The sequence below is a fragment of the Phodopus roborovskii genome, unplaced genomic scaffold (genome assembly GCF_943737965.1).
Source record: "Phodopus roborovskii unplaced genomic scaffold, PHOROB, whole genome shotgun sequence".
Taxonomy (NCBI): Eukaryota; Metazoa; Chordata; class Mammalia; order Rodentia; family Cricetidae; genus Phodopus; species Phodopus roborovskii.
Window position 1 is genome coordinate 4417267 of NW_026126693.1, and position 20871 is coordinate 4438137.

Here is a 20871-nt window from a genome sequence, read left to right on the forward strand (position 1 = left end):
ACAGATAATCTACCTACAACAGAAACCAAGGGTAAAGCAGAACTAATATATTCACAATACCACTGCCAACAACAAACCTAAATCAAACAAGCATCAACAATCAATGGTCCTTACTCACCCTCAACATTAATGGTCTTAACTCACCTATAAAGACACAGGCTAACAGAATGGATACGAAGACAGAATCCATCCTTCTGCTGCATACAAGAAACACATCTACGCTTCAAAGATAGACAGTACCTCAGGGTAAAGGGTTGGGAAAAGATCTTCCACTCAAATGGAAATAAGAAGCAAGCAGGTGGGGCTATCCTAATATCTAACAAGCTAGACTTTCAAACCAAAATTAATCAAAAGAGATGAAGATGGTCATTTTGTATTCATGGCAGCAGAAAACCATCAACACAAAGTCTCAGTTCTGAGCATCTATGCCCCAAATACAAAGGCACCCACATTCGTAAAAGAAACACTACTAAAACTCAAAGCTCATATTAAACCTCACACACTTATAGTGGGAGATGTCAATACACCACTCTCAACACTAGACAGGACCACAAATCAGAAACTCAACAAAGAAACAAAAGAATTAACAGAAATTATGTCTCAACTGGGGTTAACATTTCATCCAAACACAAAAGAATAAACCTTCTTCTCTGCTCCACATGGAACCTTCTCTAAAATCGACCACATACTAGGTGGCATAACAAACCTCAACAGATACAAGAGAATAGGAATAATCCCGTGTATCTTATCGGACCACCATGCTTTAAAATTGGAATTCAACAACAACACAAATAGCAGAAAACCTGCAAACTCATGGAAACTGAACAATGTGCAATTGCACCACTCCTGAGTCAAAGAAGAAATAAAGAAAGAAATTAAAGACTTTCTAATATTCAACGAGAATGAGGATACAACATACCCGAACTTATGGGACACATTGAAAGAACTGCTACAAGGGAAGTTCATTGCACTAAGTACCCATATGAAGAAAATAGAGGATAGTCACATAAGAGAATTAACAGCGCAACTGAAAGCCTTAGAACAGAGAGAAGCAAACTCACCCAGTAGGAGTAGACGCCAGGATATAATCAACTTGAGGGCTGAAATCAACAAAATAGAAACCAGGAAAACAATACAAAAAAAGTCAATGCAAGGAAGAGTTGGATTTTTGAGAAAATCAACAAGATAGACAAACCTTTATCCAAATTAACGAAAAAGCAGAGAGAACATGCAAATTAACAAAATCAGTAACGAAAAAGGGAACAGAACAACAGACACAAAGGATATCCAGACAATTTTCAGGTCATACTTTGAAAACCTGTCTTCCACAAAAATGGAAAACTCAAAGATAATGAACAAATTTCTGGATAACTGTCAATTACCAAAATTAAATCAAGAACAGACAAACAACTTAAATAGACCTATAACCCGCAATGAAATACAAGCAGTAATTGAAAGCCTTCCAACCAAAAAAAGTCCAGGGCCAGATGGATTCAGTGCAGAATTCTACGAGACACTCAAGGAAGAGCTAATCCCACTACTCCTCAAAGTGTTCCACAAGATAGAAACAAAAGGTTCATTGCCAAACTTTTTTTATGAGGCCACAATAACCTTGGTACCCAAGCCTCACAAAGACACAACTAAGAAAGTAAACTATAGACCAATATCCCTCATGAACATTGATGCAAAAATACTCAATAAAATACTGGCAAACCGAATTCAAGATTACATCAGAGAAATCATCCACCATGACCAAGAAGGCTTCATCCCTGGATTGAAGGGATGGTTTAACATACAAAAATCTATCAACGTGATCCACTATATAAACAAACTGAAAAGAAAAACCATATTAACATTTCCTAAGATGCTAAAAAAGCCTTCAACAAAATTAAACACCCTTTCATGATAAAGGTCTTGGAGAGATCAGTGATAACAGGAACAGACCTAAACATAATAAGAGCAATATACAGCAAACCAACACCTAAAATCAAACTGGATGGAGAGAAGCTTAAGGCGATTCTTCTAAAATCAGGAACAACAAAAGGCTGCCCCCTCTCTCCATATCTCTTCAATATCATACTTGAAGTTCTAGCTAAAGCTATAAGACAACAAAAGGAGATGAAGTCGATACAAATTGGAAAGGAAGAAGTCAAACTGTCTCTATTTGCAGGTGATATGATAGTTTGCATATGCGTCCCTATAAACTCTACCAGGGAACTCCTACAGCTGGTAAACACCTTCAGCAAACTAGCAGGATACAAGATAAACTCAAAAATAAATCAGTAGCCCTACTTTTTTCAGACGACAAAGAGACAGAGAAAGAAATCAGAGAAACATCACCCTTTACAATAGTCACAAGCAACATAAAGTATCTTGGGATAACGCTTACCAAACAAATAAAAGACCTATATAATAAGAACTTTGTGGCTCTAAAGAAAGAAATTAAAGAAGATACCAGAAAATGGAAAGATCTCCCATGCTCTTGGATAGGTAGGATAAACATAGTAAAAATGGCAATCTTGCCAAAAGCAATCTACAGATTCAATGCAATCCACATTAAAATACCACCACAATTCTTCACTGGTCTTGAAAGGATATGGAACTTTATATGGAAAAACAAAAGACCTATGATAGCCAAAACAACCCTATAAAATAAAAGAACTTCAGGAGGCATCACCATTCCTGATTTTAAGCCCTACTACAAAGCTACAGTCCTGAAAACAGCCTGGTATTGGCACAAAAATATATAGGTAGACCAATGGAATCAAATTGAAAATCCTGATATCAACCCACACACCTATGAACACCTGATTTTCGAAAAAACAGCTAAAAGAATACAATGGGGCGAGGACCTTTAACAAATGGTGCTGGCACAATTGGATGAGGGTGTGTAGAAGACTGCAGATAGACCCATGTCTGTCCACATGCACAAAACTCAAGTCCAAATGGATCAAAGACTTCAACATCAATCCAGCCACATTGAACCTCTTAGAAGAGAAAGTAGGAGGTACCCTTGAACAAATTGGTATAAAAGACCGCTTCCTGAACATAACTCCAGGGGCACAGACACTGAGAGAAACAATTAATAAATGGGACCTCTTCAAACTTAGAAGCTTCTGTAAGGCAAAGGACACAGTGGACAAGACCAAATGGAAGCCCACAGACTGGAAAAAGATCTTCACCAATCCTATATCCGACATAGGGCTGATCTCCAAAATATACAAAGAACTGAAGAAACTAGTCAACAAAACACCAAATAACCCTATTAAAAATGGGGTACAGAACTGAAGAAAGAATTCTCAATGCAGGAAATCAAAAAGGGTGAAACATCCTTAGTCTTCAGGGAAATGCAAATCAAAACAACTTTGAGATATCATCTTATTCCTGCCAGAATGAGTAAAATTAGAAACATCAATGAGGACTCATGCTGGAGAGGATGTGGAGAAAGGGGAACACTCCTCCACTGTTGGTGGGAGTGCTTACTCGTACAGCCATTTTGGAGATCAGTATGGCGGTTCCTCAGGAAAATGGCAATTAGTTTACCACAGGACCTGGCAATCCCCCTCTTAGGCATATACCGAAATGATCCAAGTCTATACAACAAAGACATCTGTCAGCTGTGTTCGTATCAGCATTATTTGTAATAGCATGTACCTGGAAGCCCCTCAATTGAAGAATGGTTAATGAAGATGTGGCACATCTACACAATGGAATACTACTCTGCAGAAAAAAATAATGGTATCTTGAAATTCTCAGGCAAGTGGATAGCACTTGAAGAAACCATCCTGAATGAGGTAACCCAGTCACAAAAAGAGGAACATAGTATGTACTCACTCATATATGGATTTTAGAACTAGATCAAAGGATCACCAGCCTATAATTCACACCACCAGAGGAACTAGGATACAAGGTGTATTCTAAGAGATTCATATAAAGTCCCTCACAGAAGCGGCAAGGGACAAGTCCCCCAGAGTACAGGGGAAGTGGGGGGGGGCAGCGTATGGAGAGAGAAGTAGGAGCAAGTGAGGGGGAGGAAAGGAAAAAACATACAACTAGGAAGATTGAGGCCCTGTTAGGAATAAAAGAAAGGAGAGAGAGAGAGAGACAGAGAGAGAGACAGAGAAAGAGAGAGAGAATATAAAAGAGGGAGCCAATATTGGTTTGAAGATAAAACTGAACACAAAAAAAATGTCTAGAGAACTACAATACTGCTGCCAACTAACAATTTGAACATCCATGGAAAGGCTACCATAAATGCCCTTCCGGGAGAGTGAGAGCAACAACTAACTTATCTATGGAGTCCTCATCTAATACCTGTTGGAAACAGGAGCAAACACCCATACATAAACAGAGTCGAAGTAGAACCCAGATGCAGATGGAGAGGACAAGACCAGGCTGCAGAAACACATAGAGACAGCTGACCTGTACAAGGAGAAGCTAACGGCCCCCAAACTGATAGCTGGAAAGCCAGCATGGGACTGACTCAGGCTCCCCTGAATATGGGTCTCAGCCAGAAGGACTGAGCACTCTAAGGGACCTCAGACAGTGGTGCCAGGATGTATCCCTGGTGCACAAAGGACCTTGCAAACACATCCCCCATGGAGTGATAACTGCCTGAACCTAGAGATAGGAGAGAAGCCCTAGTCCCTACTTCATATGCCTGTGAGATCTACATAACCCCAAATGGATGGCATTCCCCTACATTGAAATTGGGGTTCGGGGATTGTAGGCGAGGGTGGTTAGGGTGCATGTGAGATGTCAGAGAGGGTAAATGGGAGGGAGGGCGAACTGGGATTGACATGCAAAATAAATAATTAAATTAAAAAAATGAAATAACCACATAACCACCATGTGACTGGCAGCTAATAGGACTTCATCACCATCTTGGTTAAGGTGACCATGTGGTATAAACCAAAAAATAAAAAAAAAAAACCTAGTTCTAATGTATAGATTTGCCTATACAGTCACTGTATCAATAGTGTGGAATCTCTTAAATATGCATTTGCAAGAAAATATCCATAATACAAACCATGTTTTCAACCAAAAATGTGCCATGTTAAATAAAATGTAGCTATGTTCAGTACACTCCCCCACCAAATATAAACAATGGATATACGCTGGCATATATATCAGAAGCAATACTATGTTTTTAAAAAAGTGGTTATAAAATATTGCCTACAAGACATAAGGCACCAATGTATTATACAAAAGTAGTGTGTATAATTTATGCAATGTTTTTTATCCCTTAGGCAGTATTTCACGTGTTACCCTTAAGCAATGGCTCTATTTTTCAAGGAACGGTAACAACGCCTAGAGTTGGAATGCCACATCCACAAAGGTAAAGTAGCTATGTTGAAGAAATTTAAAAATAGTGTAGGAAAAAAAAAAATACATTTCTTTTACAAATGAGGACAAGAAAGACAGCCCTTCATTCTGAGCTAGTAGCATAATGGTAAGGGACAGTATTCGCATTCTTTATGACAAGATGAGTGCAGCTAATGACAATCATAGATCAAATTCACTATTTCTAATCATAAAGCAACCACCAAATGTTGTTCTCATTGTTTTAATCTTCTGAGATCAATACCTACTGGAGTTGTTAGAAGAGTAGAACAGTAATACACCCACAATGGGGAAGTAGCTGACACAGAAGACATTTTAAACAACAACAAATTTCTATTACAAGCAAGGGAAAGTATTGACTTTGAAATTTAACTGAAAATAAATTTTATAAGCTTCAAGACTGAAAAAAAAATATTAAACATCTCCTTTAAACAATGGAAAATGAAGCAAATGCAATTCATGTCTATCAGTATTAGAAACTGTCAAAACTCTGGCTTTAGCAAAATAACATGTTAGCTCCTTTAAATAACAGAGGAGTCTTCCTTCCAGTTCTAGTGAGTAAGCAACGGAGCATCTGCTTCATACACTCTGGTAACGAAAAGAAAAACTGCATTTTGCTTCCTGACCTCCTATTTAGCTAATAAAACAAGTCAAATGAGCAGAAATCTTAAGGTTATTTAAATATAATTTATTGACCATTTGCGAGAAAAGATTAAACATTAAAGTAAATAAATGCAAATATATCCTAAAAATGTCAACTAAATTATTAAATTCTATAGAATTCAATAAGAAATCGCCCAGAAATAACACATAACTGAAAATATAACTGTCAGCATGGTGCATGAAACTGTTTTTATCACAATTACATTTGTTTTCTTACCTTTCAAACATTTCTTGCTACTAATTCATAGCAAATCTTCATAATACAACAGTAAAATAATTGCCAAGTTAAATAACTACATGGAAGAATCATAATAAATTATTTTAAATTTACTTTTCAAAAATTTTATAAGCATGTACAATTCAATGTCTACTTCTCAAAAATATTTTTCCTTTCCAAAATCACTTTATAACTTTGTACCAATTAGAATTAAACTAGTAATGTCACCCTTTGGGGAAAAGATAAAGCAACATGGCTTAATATTTTAAAATGAGTGAGACATGTGACAAAACTGCACTTGTATTCCTGCTTTAAAAAACAAATTATCCAAAAATTTCCAAACAAGTCCAACATTTCTCATCAAATAACGAGAAAGAAAAACAAAAACAACAACAACAAAAATCATAATGTGGATTTAATATGCTTCTGGAAAAAAGATAACTGTATTTTATCTTTGAAGATGGTTTTCAAAAGTCCCATGTCATCAAATTCAAAATGTGAAGGCAATGCCTATAACTTTGCCCATTTGCTACATGGCTGTGGTATGGCACACCCATCCCACTGGTGCACCAAAGAAAAAGAGAAGGTGATAAAACTCCAGGGTAAGTCTCTGTCAGCAGCAGCATCCACTATGGAAACATTGCACTTACCCTTAATGAGAGCTCCACAACAGACTCATGATCACGATTAAAAGGTATATAAATATAAAAATTAGGGATGACTAATATCTAAAAGTCCAAAACATTTAAAATGTTTTCAAAGTTCAGTGAAGCTGAACACTCACACATTTGAGGGTGTTCAATGTGCTGCTTGTTCCTACTGCCCACTTATGTAGACACAAAAGCAATCCTGAGCGAACTCAGAGTACACATGACAATGATCAGTGTTACCATCCTGAATTATTCTCAGATCTCAAAATCTTCAATCTTCCTTAAGGTGTGATTTTTTTTTTTTTTAACAGTCTCAATATTGAAGAGATTTGAATGAAATAAAAGTTGTCTTTTGACATAAATGATCAATTGTTACATAGTGTTAAATCAAGCTACAAGATAGCATCTTATTATGAAATAAATCTTTAAGATAATAAATTGAAAAATAGTATTATCAACTCATAAACAAACAAAATAATTCCTTAATGACCATACTCACTATTCATAAAACAGTATTCATATGCATGAATACACACAGCACATACTAATTTCTTTCAAGTCATTCTGCTTTCACTCAAACCAAATATGGAAAATCTTGAAATCACTTTCTTTGTAAGAGTCAGAGAAAATGTTAAGTCAAAGCTGGCTTCTACTGCAACTTAAAGCTATAATGCAGTAACACCGCCATCTAGTGTTAATATCAAATAAGAACTTCAGTGCAAATGTTATGGCCAATGTACTTACAACATTACTTGTGTATAAGTAAATTTTTAATTGTCCTTCTGGTGGGCAAATGTACAGTTGACAGAAGAGAGTAATAGGAGAAAGAGAAACAACAGGGTATTGAGAGTCACTGCTGGCCAAAAGCAAAGGGAACCTCTGGGATGTGATCCCCATCTGCCAAATTTTATTCTTGAACATAACACGTTTTTTCTTTTCTTAGATAATCTATTGACCAAGAAAAAGCAAAGGTCAAATCCTTAAGTCTAGGTATATCTATCCCCACGCTTTCTTCCATCTTTTATACCCTAATAATAGGAATGACCAAGTTCATAACAAGAATTTATAAACAAACACAAGCACATTCATTTATATGCTTTAAATACTTGAAACACTATAAATACCAAGAGCTAATGAGAAGAGATAACAAAAAGGTTAATGTCTTTCACTTTTAAGAATTTTACTTCTTGACTAAAAAAGACACAACTTGGGCCAAGCTGTTTCTAACTACATTAATACCAGTAATATACATACAGTTTGGTATGTATGGTTAACATAGTCAAAACCCAGAACAATTAGGAAATCGCTACATCAGGAACCTCTATTTGTAACTGTTTTGTTTTTCCTTAGCGAATAAAACTATTGAAGAGTCTATTTCTAACCAAGTAAGATGCTCTAGCATCTTGAGGCACAGTCTGAGGTGTGCTGTGGGGAGGTGGATGGGGTAGCACTATGAACAGCAACAATCACTAGTGCCACAATGATGGACACAGAGACCACCACTAATATGACATAGCCACATCTACTGCCAACCAAGCTCCTAGAACAGACAGTTGACAAATGTTTAGTTTTCACTTAGTTCTATAACTTTGTCCTATTTCCCTCCTCTTTCTACATCTCTTAAGCAGTATCCATTCCAAATGTCAACTGATTTCATTACTTTCCTTTTTGCACAACAATTACTGCTAAAGTAAATTAGAAATACTAAAGAACAACAACAAAAACAACTGGGCTCACTCTTTCCAGGCAAGCTCCACTTTGTTACCTGAGCCTCCACATCTGTCTTACAGCCTGTGGGGAAGAGAAGTTAACCATTTGCTGTTTTAGGCATCTCAAAATCAGTGTCACACATTTGCTTACAATCTTTTAATACTATTTTTATGTGCCCAACCCCTCCCCAACACATAAGTAGCAAACTTGCAAAAGGAATTTTTTAAAATCACCCTTAATTATCCTTGTTTGCTTCTCAAAAAGGTAATTTGGGGGCATCTAAGAATTATAATAATTACATACACTGTCCTTTTGTTTCTTCTGTTTGGAAGTTAACTTTCTCTAACTTCTCTTCAATCAAAGCTCACTTTGTTTAAAGATAATAGTTCCCGATGTCCATTTCAGTTATTGTAACAGCATAAACAAACAAAAACCATGTATGCTATATGCAGAAAGTTACTAGCAGTATCCAGAAGAGACCTTGGTCCTGTACCCACCAGGAGAGGGAGAGAATACACTGGTATGCACTGAAAGAAGGGATGGGTAGACGACAGTATAAGAACATAGTCAACAACAGAAAGATCAGTATGATGCCATCAGAGTCTAGGGAATCCATACCGGTAAGACCTGAATATATCAACACAGAAGAAGCAGAAGAGAATGACCCTAAAATCAACTTCATGAAGATGATACAGAGCTTCAAAGAGGAAATGAGAAAATCATTAAAAAAAAAAAGGAAGAAAAGACAACCCAAAAATTGCAAGAAACAATTCAAATAGTGCAAGGTTTAAAAGGTGAAATAAAGATCCCCCTAAAAAAAAAAAAAAAAAAAAAAAAAAAAACAATTTGAGGGAATGCTGGAAATAGGAAAGTTAGGCAAATAATCAGACACAAGCATAACCAACATAATGCAAGAGATGGAAGAGAGAATCTCAGGTATTAAAGATACACTAAAAGAAATAGATACTTCAACCAAAGAAAATCTTTTAAGTCCAACAAATGTCTAATACAAAATATCCATGAAATATGGGGCACCATAAAAGGACAAACCTAAGGTGAAGAAACACAACTCAAAGGTGCAGAAAACATACTCAACAAAGCTATAGAAGAAAATGTTCTCAACCTAAAGAAAGACATGCCAATGAAATTACAATAAGCTTACAGAGGACCCCGGATCCCCCTACTCCTGTGTCCTGTCACTACTGACAGCACTCTTGGAGCTCTGATACACCCCAACCCACCCCCACCTCAAGCCTGACTTCCCTCTACCCTGTGCCCTACCCTGCCCACTGTCCCACCACTCTGGTTGAGCACTGGGACAGAGGGTGGAGTCAACAGTCTGCAAAACTTCAGGGAACTTCTCAGAGCAGCTCTGAAACAGGAGACCTGCCAATCCACTTGGGACCACCCATAATTTCCACGTCCTTGATCTCCTACCCCCACCACCACCGGTTCTCTACAGGAGTGCCTTGTCCCTCCCAGAGATCTGCCTATCTCTGCAGGACTACTCTGAGTTCCTGCCAGCAGGATCCTTCACCCCCCATAGCAGGGCCTCTGCTAAAGAAGCCTCAGATGGAGAGTACCAGGCCCAGGCTAGATCTGCCTATAGGCAGGCACAAGGAACATCCAGAGTCACCGCCTTCGGGATCTTTGACACCCCTCGACAATCTTCTACTGGAGCCTGATGACTGCCAGTGGAGAGACTTCCTAGAGACCTTGAACCACCCAGAGGTACAGATATAGAACCTCTGACCCATATAAGCCCCCGGGGGAAGTACCATAGAGAAAGGAGGAGACCACACCAACACCTTCTGGAAGAAGCAATGGAAAGACAGCAATACAATAAAACACGGAACAACAGAAAAACAAGCATGACACCACCACAATCTAGGGAATCTACCCCAACGAGAACGGAACACAACAAAGCAGTGGAAGCAGAAGGGAATGACTTAAAAATTACCGTCATAAAAATATAGAGGCCCTCAAAGAAGATGTGAGAAAAATCCCTTAAAGAAATGGAAGAAAAAACAAACAAAAAGTGGAAGGAATGAACAAATTCCTTAAGGAAAGTAAAGAAAGTACAGAAAGCCAAGAAAAAAAAAAATTAAGCAGGTGAAGGAAACGGTTCAAGACTTGAAAACTGAAATAGAGAAAATAAAGGCAACACAAACCAAAGGAATGCTGGAAATAGAAAAACTGGGCAAAAAAACCGTTACCTACAGACACAAGCATAACCAACAAATTCAAGAGATGGGAAGAGAGAATCTCAGGCGCAGAAGATAAACTGGAAGAAATAGATTCATCGATCAAAGATAATCATAAATCCAACAAATCTTAACACAAAACATCCAGGAAATGTGGGAAACCAAAGAATAATAGGCATAGAGGAAGGTGAGGAAGCCCAGCTCAAAGGTGCCGAAAACATATTCAACAAAATCATCGAGGAAAACTTTCCCAATCTGAAGAAGGACTTGCCCATGAAAGCACAAGAAGCATACTGAAAACCAAATAGGCTGGACCAAAGAAAAAAGACCCCTCAACATATAATAATCAAAACAACTAGCATTCAGAATACACAAAGAATATTAAGAGCAGCGAAGAAAAAAGGACAGGTAACATATAAAGGCAGACCTATCAAAATTACACCTAACTTCTCCATGGAAACCCTCAAGGCCACTAGGACTAAGAGAACACGGTAGCCAGCCCAGGCTACTATACTTAACAAAAGTCTGTATCATTATGGATGGAGAAAACAAGATATTTAATGACAAAACCAGATTTTCCCAATACGTATCTACAAATCCAGCCCTACAGAAAGTATTGGAAGGAAATCTCCACCTTAAGGAAGGTAACCATGCCCACAAAAATGTAGGCAACAGATAACTTAACTACACCAGAGAGCAAGGGAAAAGCAGTACAAATGTATTCACAATACCACTGCCAACAACAAATCAAAAACAAACAAGTATCAACAATCAATGGTCCTTACTCACCCTCAACATTAATGGTCTTCACTCACCTATAAAAAGACACAGGTAAACAGAATGGATACGAAGACAGAATCCATCCTTCTGCTGCATACAAGAAACACATCTAAGCTTCAAGCATAGACATTACCTCAGGGTAAAGGGTTGGGAAAATATCTTTCAATCAAATGGAACAAACAAACAAGCAGGTGTGGCTATCCTAATATCTAACAAGCTAGACTTCAAACCAAAATTAATCAAAAGAGATGAAGACAGTCATTTCATATTCATCACAGGAGAAATCCATCAACACAAAGTCTCAGTTCTGAACATCTATGCCCCAAATACAAAGGCACCCACATTCGTAAAAGAAATGCTACTAAAACTCAAAGCTCATATAAAACCTCACACACTTATAGTGGGAGATGTCAATACACCACTCTCAACACTAAACAGAACCACCAATCAGAAACTCAGCAAAGAAAGAAAAGAACTAACAGAAGTTATGTCTCAACTGGGTTTAACAGACATCTATAGAACATTCCATCCGAACACAAAAAAAAAAAAAAAACCTTCTTCTCTGCTCCACATGGAACCTTCTCTAAAATCGACCACATACTAGGTGGCATAACAAACCTCAACAGATACAAGAAAATAGGAATAGTCCCCTGTACCTTATCAGACCACCATGCTTTAAAATTGGAATTTAACAACAACACAAATCACAGAAAACCTGCAAACACATGGAAACTGAACAATGTGCAATTGAATCACACCTGAACCAAAGAAAAAATAAAGAAATAAATTAAGGACTTTCTAATGTTCAACGAGAATGAGGATACAACATACCCGAACTTATGGGACACCTTGAAAGCAGTGCTATGAGGGAAGTTCTATGCACTAAGTACCCATATGAAGAAAACAGAGGATAGTCACATAAGAGAATTAACAGCGCAACTGAAAGCCTTAGAACAGAGAAAAGCAACCTCACCCTGTAGGAGTAGAAGAAGCCAGGAAATCAGCTGAAATCAACAAAATAGAAACCAGGAAAACAATACAAAAAATTAATGCAACAAAGAGTTGGTTTTTTGAGAAAATCAACAAGATAGACAAACTTTTATCCAAACTAACGAAAAAGCAGAGAGAACATGCAAATTAACAAAGTCAGAAACGAAATGGGGAACAGAACAACAGACACAAAGGAAATCCAGACAATTTTCAGGTCATACTTTGAAAACCTGTCTTCCTCAAAAATTGAAACTTCAAAGGTAATGAACAAATTTCTGGATAACTATCACTTACCAAAATTAAATCAAGAACAGACAAACAACTTAAATAAACCTATAACCTGCAATGAAATACAAGCAGTCATCGAAAGCCCTCCAACCAAAAAAAGCCTAGGGGCAGATGGCTTCAGTGCAGAATTCTACCAGACAGTCAGGGAAGAACTAATACCACTACTCCTCAAAGTATTCCAAAATATAGAAACAGAAGGTTCATTTCCAAACTCTTTTTATGAGGCCACAATAACCTTGGTACCCAAGCCTTACAAAGACACAACTAAGAAAGAAAACTACAGACCAATATCCCTCATGAACATTAATGCAAAAATACTCAATAAAATACTGGCAAACCGAATTCAAGAATATATCAGAGAAATCATCCACCATGGCAAGTAGGCTTCAGCCCTGAATTGCAGGGATGGCTTAACATACAAAAATCTACCAACGTGATCCACCATATAAACAAACTGAAAAAGGAAAAACATATGAACATCTCCCAAGATGCTAAAAAAGCCTTCGACAAAATCCAACACCCTTTCATGATAAAGGTCTTGGAGAGATCAGGGATAACAGGAACAGACCTAAACATAATAAGAGCAATATACAGCAAACCAACACCTAAAATCAAACTGAATGGAAAGAAACTTAAGTTTATTCCTTTAAAATCAGGAACAACAAAAGGCTGCCCTCTCTCTCCATATCTCTTCAATATTGTACTTCAAGTTCTAGCTAAAGCAATAAGACAACAAAAGGAGATGAAGTCGATACAAATTGGAAAGGAAGAAGTCAAACTGTCTCTATTTGCAGGTGATATAATAGTTTACATATGCGACCCAATAAACTCTACCAGGGAACTCCTACAGCTGATAAACACCTTCAGCAAATTAGCAGGATACAAGATAAACTCAAAAAAAAAAATCCGTAGCCCTACTTTTTTCAGACGACAAAGAGACAGAGAAAGAAATCAGAGAAACATCACCCTTTACAATAGTCACAAGCAACATAAAGTATCTTGGGATAACGCTTACCAAACAAATAAAAGACCTATATAATAAGAACTTTGTGGCTCTAAAGAAAGAAATTAAAGAAGATACCAGAAAATGGAAAGATCTCCCATGCTCTTGGATAGGTAGGATAAACATAGTAAAAATGGCAATCTTGCCAAAAGCAATCTACAGATTCAATGCAATCCACATTAAAATACCACCACAATTCTTCACTGGCCTTGAAAAGATAGTAATCAACTTTATATGGAAAAACAAAAGACCTATGATAGCCAAAACAACCCTATAAAATAAAAGAACTTCAGGAGGCATCACCATTCCTGACTTTAAGCCCTACTACAGAGCTACAGTCCTGAAAACAGCCTGGTATTGGCAGAAAAATAGACAGGTAGACCAATTGACAGGTAGACGAATTGAAAATCCTGATATCAACCCACACACCTATGAACACCTGATTTTCGACAAAACAGCTAAAAGAATACAACAGGGCAAGGACAGCATCTTCAACAACTGGTGCTGGCACAATTGGATGAGGGTGTGTAGAAGACTGCAGACAGACCCATGTCTGTCCCCATGCACAAAACTCAAGTCCAAATGGATCAAAGACCTCAACATTAATCCAGCAACACTGAACCTCTTAGAAGAGAAAGTAGAAGGTACCCTTGAACAAATTGGTATAGGAGAGTCCTTCCTGAACATATAACTCCAGGGGCACAGACACTGAGATCAATAATTAATAAATGGGACCTCTTCAAACTTAGAAGCTTCTGTAAGGCAAAGGACACAGTTGACAAGACCAAACGGCAGCTCACAGACTGGGAAAAGATTTTCACCAATCCTATATCCGACATAGGGCTGATCTCCAAAATATACAAAGAACTCAAGAAACTAGTCAACAAAACAACAAATAACCCTATTAAAAAAAATGGGGTACAGAACTGAAGAAAGAATTCTCAATGCAGGAAATCAAAAAGGCTGAAAGACATTTAAGAAAATGCTCCACATCCTTAGCCTTCAGGGAAATGCAAATCAAAATAACTTTGAGATACCATCTTTTCCTGCCAGAATGGGTAAAATTAGAAACACCAATGACACTCATGCTGGAGAGGATGTGGAGAAAGGGGAACACTCCTCCACTGTTGGTGGGAGTGCTTACTCGTACAGCCATTTTGGAGATTAGTATGGCGGTTCCTCAGGAAAATAGAAATTAGTTTACCACAGGACCCGGCAATCTCCCTCTTAGGCATATACCCAAATGATCCACATCCATGCAACAAAGACATTTGTTCAACTGTGTTCATGCATTATTTGTAATAACACAAACCTGGAAGCAACCTAGATGCCCCTCAATTAAAGAATGGTTAATGAAGATGTGGCACATCTACACAATGGAATACTACTCTGCCGAAAAAAAATAATGGTATCTTGAAATTCGCAGGCAAGTGGATGGCACCTGAAGAAACCTTCCTGAATGAGGCAACCCAGTCACAAAAAGAGGAACATAGTATGTACTCACTCATATATGGATGCTAGACCTAGAGCAAAAGATCACCAGCCTATAGTTCACACCACCAGAGCAACTAGAATACAAGGTGTATTCTAAGACATTAATATAAAGTCCTTCACAGAACGGGTAAGGACAAGTCCCCCAGAGCACATGGGAACTTGGGGGGGGGGGCAGTGAATGGAGAGAAGTAGGAGAAAGCTAGGGGAAGGAGAGAAAAACACATGTTCTAAGAAGATTGAGCCAAGGTATGAATAGAAGATAGAGGAGAGAGAGAGAGAGAGAGAGAGAGAGAGAGAGGGAGAGAGGGAGAGGAAGAGGGAGAGGGAGGAAGGGAGGGGGGAGAGAGAGAGAATACATAAAAGAGGGAGCCAGTATTGATTTGAAGAGAAAACTGAACCCAAAGAAAGGTCTAGAGATCTACAAGATTGCTGTCAACAACCAATTTGAGCTTTCATGGAAAGGCTACCATAAATGCCCTTCCTGGATAGTGAGATCAACAACTAATTCATCCATGGAGCCCTTACCTAATAACTGTTGGAAACAGAAGCAAACACCCATACCTAAACACTGAGTCGAACTAGAATGCAGATGCAGATGGAGAGGACAAGACCAGGTTGCAGAAACACATATAGACAACTGACCTGAACAAGGAGAAGCTAACGGGCCCCCAGGCTGATAGCTGGGAATCCAGCAAGGGACTTACTCAGGCCCTCCTTTTTATGGGTCTCAGCCAGAAGTACTGAGCAGTCTAAGGGACCTCAGACAGTGGAACCAGCATGTATCCCTGGTGCACAAAAGGACCCTGGAAGGATACTGTCTTAACCTAGAGACAGGAGAGAAGTCCTAGTCCCTACTTCAAATGACCTGTCAGATCTACATGACCCCATCTGGATTGCATTGCCCTACATGTGAAATTGGGATGGTGGGATGGGAGGGGAGAGTGGTCAAGGTGCATGTGAGTGGGCAAAAAGGGTAAAAGGGAGAAAGGGAAGGAGGGAGGGAGGGAAGGAGGGGGGGACTGGGATCAACATGTAAAATAATAAATTAAATTAAAAAATAAAAAAAAAGCTTACAGAACACCAAATAGAGCGGAGGAGAAAAAGTCCTCTCACCACGTAATAATCAAAACATGACAGGTACAGAATAAAGAAAGAATATTAAGAGAAGTAAAGGAAAAAGGCCAAGTAACATATAAAGGCAAACCTATCAGAATTACACCTGACTTCTCCATGAAAACTCTGAAGGCCAGAGAGCCTAGATACATATTCTACCAACACTAAGAGACCACAGATGCCATCCAGACTACTATACCCAACAAAGCTTTCAATCACTATAGATGGAGAAACCAAGATATTCCACAACAAAACCAGATTGAAACAATACTTCTCAACTAATCCAACCTCACTGAAAGTTCTGGAAGGAAAACTCCAATCAAAGGAAGTCAACATAGGCAATATAATCCCACTTTACCTACAAACAAAAGAAAAAATGGGGGGAAATCCACACATAATACCACCAACAACATAAAATCCAAAACAAGCAAGAATTAACAATCAATGATCCTTAATTTCCCTTAATATTAATGGTCCTAACTTACCTATAAAAAGACACAGGCTAACAGAATGGATATAAAGACAGGATCCATCCTTATGCTGCATACAGGAAACACACCTCAACTTTAAAGACAGGTGTTACCTCAGAGTTAATGGTTGGGAAAAGGTTTTCTACTCAAATGGACCCAAGAAATACGCTGCTGTAGCAATCCTAATATCTAAAAAATTAGACATTAAACTAAAACAAATCAAAAGAGACGAAGAAGGTAATTTCTTCTTCATCACAGGACAAATCCATCAATATGAAGTCTCAATTCTGAATACCTATGCCCCCAATACAAAGGCACCCCATTCATAAAAGAAACATTACTAAAACTAAAATTACACATAAACCAACACACACTTATAGTGGGAGATTTCAACACCCCAATCTCAACACTAGACAGGTCCACCAAACAGAAACTTAAAAGAAACAATGAATCTAATAAAAGCTATGTCCCAATTGGGTTTAACAAACATCTATAGAACTTAGCAGCATTATTTGTAATAGCAAGAACCTGGAAGCAACGTAGATGCCCCACAACTGAAGAATGGATAAAAAAGATGTGGCACATCTACACAATGGAATACTACTCTGTTGAAAAAAAAAAAAAAATGGAATCTTGAAATTCGTAGGCAAGTGGATCGAACTTGAAGAAACCATCCTGAATGAGGTAAGCCAGTCAGAAAAAGAGGAACATGGTATGTACTCACTCATATATGGATTTTAGACATACAAGGAGGATTCTAAGAGATACATACAAGGTCCCTCACAGAAGCGGAAAGGGACAAGATCTCCTGAACATATTGGGAGTGGGGGATGGCAGTGAGTGGAGAGGGGTCAGGAGAAGGAGAAAGGTAAGAGAGGAAAGCACGTGGGACTGGGAAGATTGAGTCAGGGGAGGAATAGATGAGAGACGGGGGGAGAGAGAAGGGGAGAGAGAGAGAGAGAGAGTCATTATAGGTTTCAAGAGAAAACTGACTATAGAAAAATGTTCAGAAACCTAAAGACTGACCCCAACTAGCAATCTGAGCAACAGTGGAAAGGCTACCATTAATGTTCTTCCCTGATAATGAAATTAATGACTAACTTATCAACCATCATAGAGCCCTCATCTAGTAGCTAATGGAAACAGAAGCAGACACCTACCGTTAAACACTTAGCTGGACTAGAATCCAGATGCAGAGAGGGAGGACAAGACCAGGCTACAGAAACATACAGAGTCAGCTGATCTGAACAAGGAGAAGCTAATGGGCCCCCAGACTGATAGCAGGGAATCCAGCATTGGACTGACTCAGATCCCCTGAACATGGGTATCAGTTAGAAGGCCTGGGCAGTCTAAGGAACTTCTGACAGTGGAACTAGGATGTATCCCTGGTGCATTAAAGGACTTTGGGAGCCTACTCCCTTCTCCAAATGACTTAACAGATTTAGATGATCCCTCTTGCAAGGCATCACCCCACATGTAGAATGGGGAGGGGATGGGATGGGAGGGTGGTAGGGGCCATGGGAGAATGGGAAAGAGGGAGGGAGGGAGGGAAGAAGGGAGAGGGAACTAAGGTCGATAAGTAAAATAAGAAAAATAATTTTTTTAAAAAAGCAAAAAAAAAAAAATAAAAAAGTCCTACTTTAATGAATTAAAAGTTGTTATGTGAAAGAGTGACATCCATTCTGTGATCAAATATATAGCAAAGTAATTATGATATAAAGTTAATTAGTTCTACATTAGCAATCATAAAACAAACTGCCCATTGCATATCTGACTGTATTCTGAGATGCCACAGTTTGTTTTGCCTTTACTATTCATAATACATGCTGAGTCTTTGTGAATTATTTAAAAAATTTGGCATGATTATACTTAAGGAATTTTATTTAAATGTCAATGGGGAAAAAAGACACCCTAACTATTTAAAAAGGAAAACCCCAAAACCAAAATCTTCGTCTTGTACTTAGGTTGCCACCTAGTGAAATAGTAAAAATTTTCATTATTCTGAAAAACAGAATAAATAACAAAAAGGGCACATCAACCTGAAAAGTATATTTATGAGTAATAAAGACACTTGTTTAATCAGCACTGATTTATAAAATTCCTTTACTGAAAAATAAAAAGAGAGAACTTTAACCATTAAATTGCCTTTGTCATTAGTTATATTTGTAAATACTGTGATTACCCCTCCCCCAAGAGTCTGTGTTTGGAATTTCTAATACAGCTGACCCTCAGCATCCTCAGGAGGCTTGAAGGACCCCATACATGCTAAAACTGAGGGTGCACAAGCCCCAAATATACGATAGCATATATCTACATACAAGGAACCTCATCTTCAGTACACTTGAAATTGTTTCTCTTTTACTTATTTAATGTTAATGCAACAGAAACAGATACTATACTACATTTTGCATTGGATAATAACAAGAAAAGGCATGCACATGCACATTCACAAGTCATTGTTTTCTTTTTCTGACTATGAATTCCAAACTGAACCATACAAGGGGCTTATTTACTAAGAACAATATTCACTTACCAGTTGCTATATTAACATTTACCAAGCAAACAAGGCCTACCTGTGAAAAGATATTTGCTGTGGGAGCTACTCTGTTGTCCACAATACTATACAATATTGCTAACAATCTGTCCAGTGGGAATGGTTTTGGTCCAAGGAGGTGATTGCTTGTCTGTAAAGAAAACACAAAACTTTTTCTTATACCATAACATATGCTTTCAACACTATAAATTCCCAGTAGTAAAATATTTACAGTTTTTCTCTCAAACATATTAACAAATTTAACCTAGTGTCCTTAACGCATTGCCTGGTATCATAATTTATCTTTTGCCATATTTATTAGCATCCATTAAGTAGACACAAGAGTGGGTTTCAGTTTGACATTTTAATAGACAGATAATGCATGATCATTTTCACAGCCACCCACTGCACTGTGTTGTTACCCTCCCATACCCACAGACCGTCCTCGCCCTATCCAGCCTTCCTTTACATCTGCATATGTGCTAAACTGATGAGCTTCACTGTTACGACTTACAGGAGCATAGTCGATGGACTACTGGGGAACAGGCACCTTAACAGTGACCTACACCACTGTCCCTCTTCCAGCAAATATCAATTTCCTATAAATTCCCAGCTAGGAGAGTCAAGATCCCTGCCAACTCCATGTTGAAGGGCCCGATCTTGTGCAGATAATGCCATATCTTAACTTTTCTCTGTACCAAGAAACATGAAAGAACTCAGCCATTTGCAGTCTTGAGCACCGTTATGCTGCTGCTGACTCTGCCAAGTAATTTTCCAAAATAAATAATAACAAAACTAAGATTTTCTTTTAATTTAATTTTATGTGGGTGGGACAGGGTGGGTTGGTATGTGTGTGCACCTGAATATATGCATGTGCACAAAAGAGAGGCATGCAGTTATCTGCAGAAGTTCATGAGGCATTGGATTCCCTGAAACTGGAGTTACAAACAGTTGTAAGCACCATTTGGGTTCTGAGAACTGCACTCAAGTAGTATGCAAGAGCACCAAGTGGTCTTAACTGCTGAGCTATCTCTCCAGGCCCCCAAACCAGTCTCTTACGTTCTGGACTACTCAATTCCCCCAATTCCTCTTTAGACCAATTCCTCAAAACTATACCTGTTCAACATTTAATCGAACATAGTTTCAAAACAGTTAGATACAGTTTAACAAAGTTCAACACAGTTTTAAAAAGATTGGTAATTAAAGGTACTATTTTAACTTAGTAAAGTAATAAAACTGTATAATTAGTGAATAAGCTGCCAGCCTGAAATGATTTAAAATTTGTAAAAACCTTAAAAACTGTAAATGTTAACATTCATATGATATAATCACATATCATCAGGAAATCACAATAGTTGAAATTCCATTCTATTAGCAGATTAATTTTAAAAATGGGTTAAGAATCTAAGGATT

The 20871-nt window shown here is 38.0% G+C and overlaps 1 protein-coding gene across 2 annotated transcripts in view; it reads right to left on the reverse strand.

Annotated features, from left to right (window-relative positions):
* Orc5 (origin recognition complex subunit 5) overlaps nucleotides 1–20871 on the reverse strand; it is a 72811-nt gene that overhangs the window by 18066 nt on the left and 33874 nt on the right. For both annotated transcript variants that reach the window (XM_051174813.1, XM_051174814.1), the window contains exon 12: nucleotides 19499–19609. In XM_051174813.1, coding sequence (XP_051030770.1) covers nucleotides 19499–19609 — 111 coding nt within the window. The remainder of the gene's footprint in view (nucleotides 1–19498; nucleotides 19610–20871) is intronic.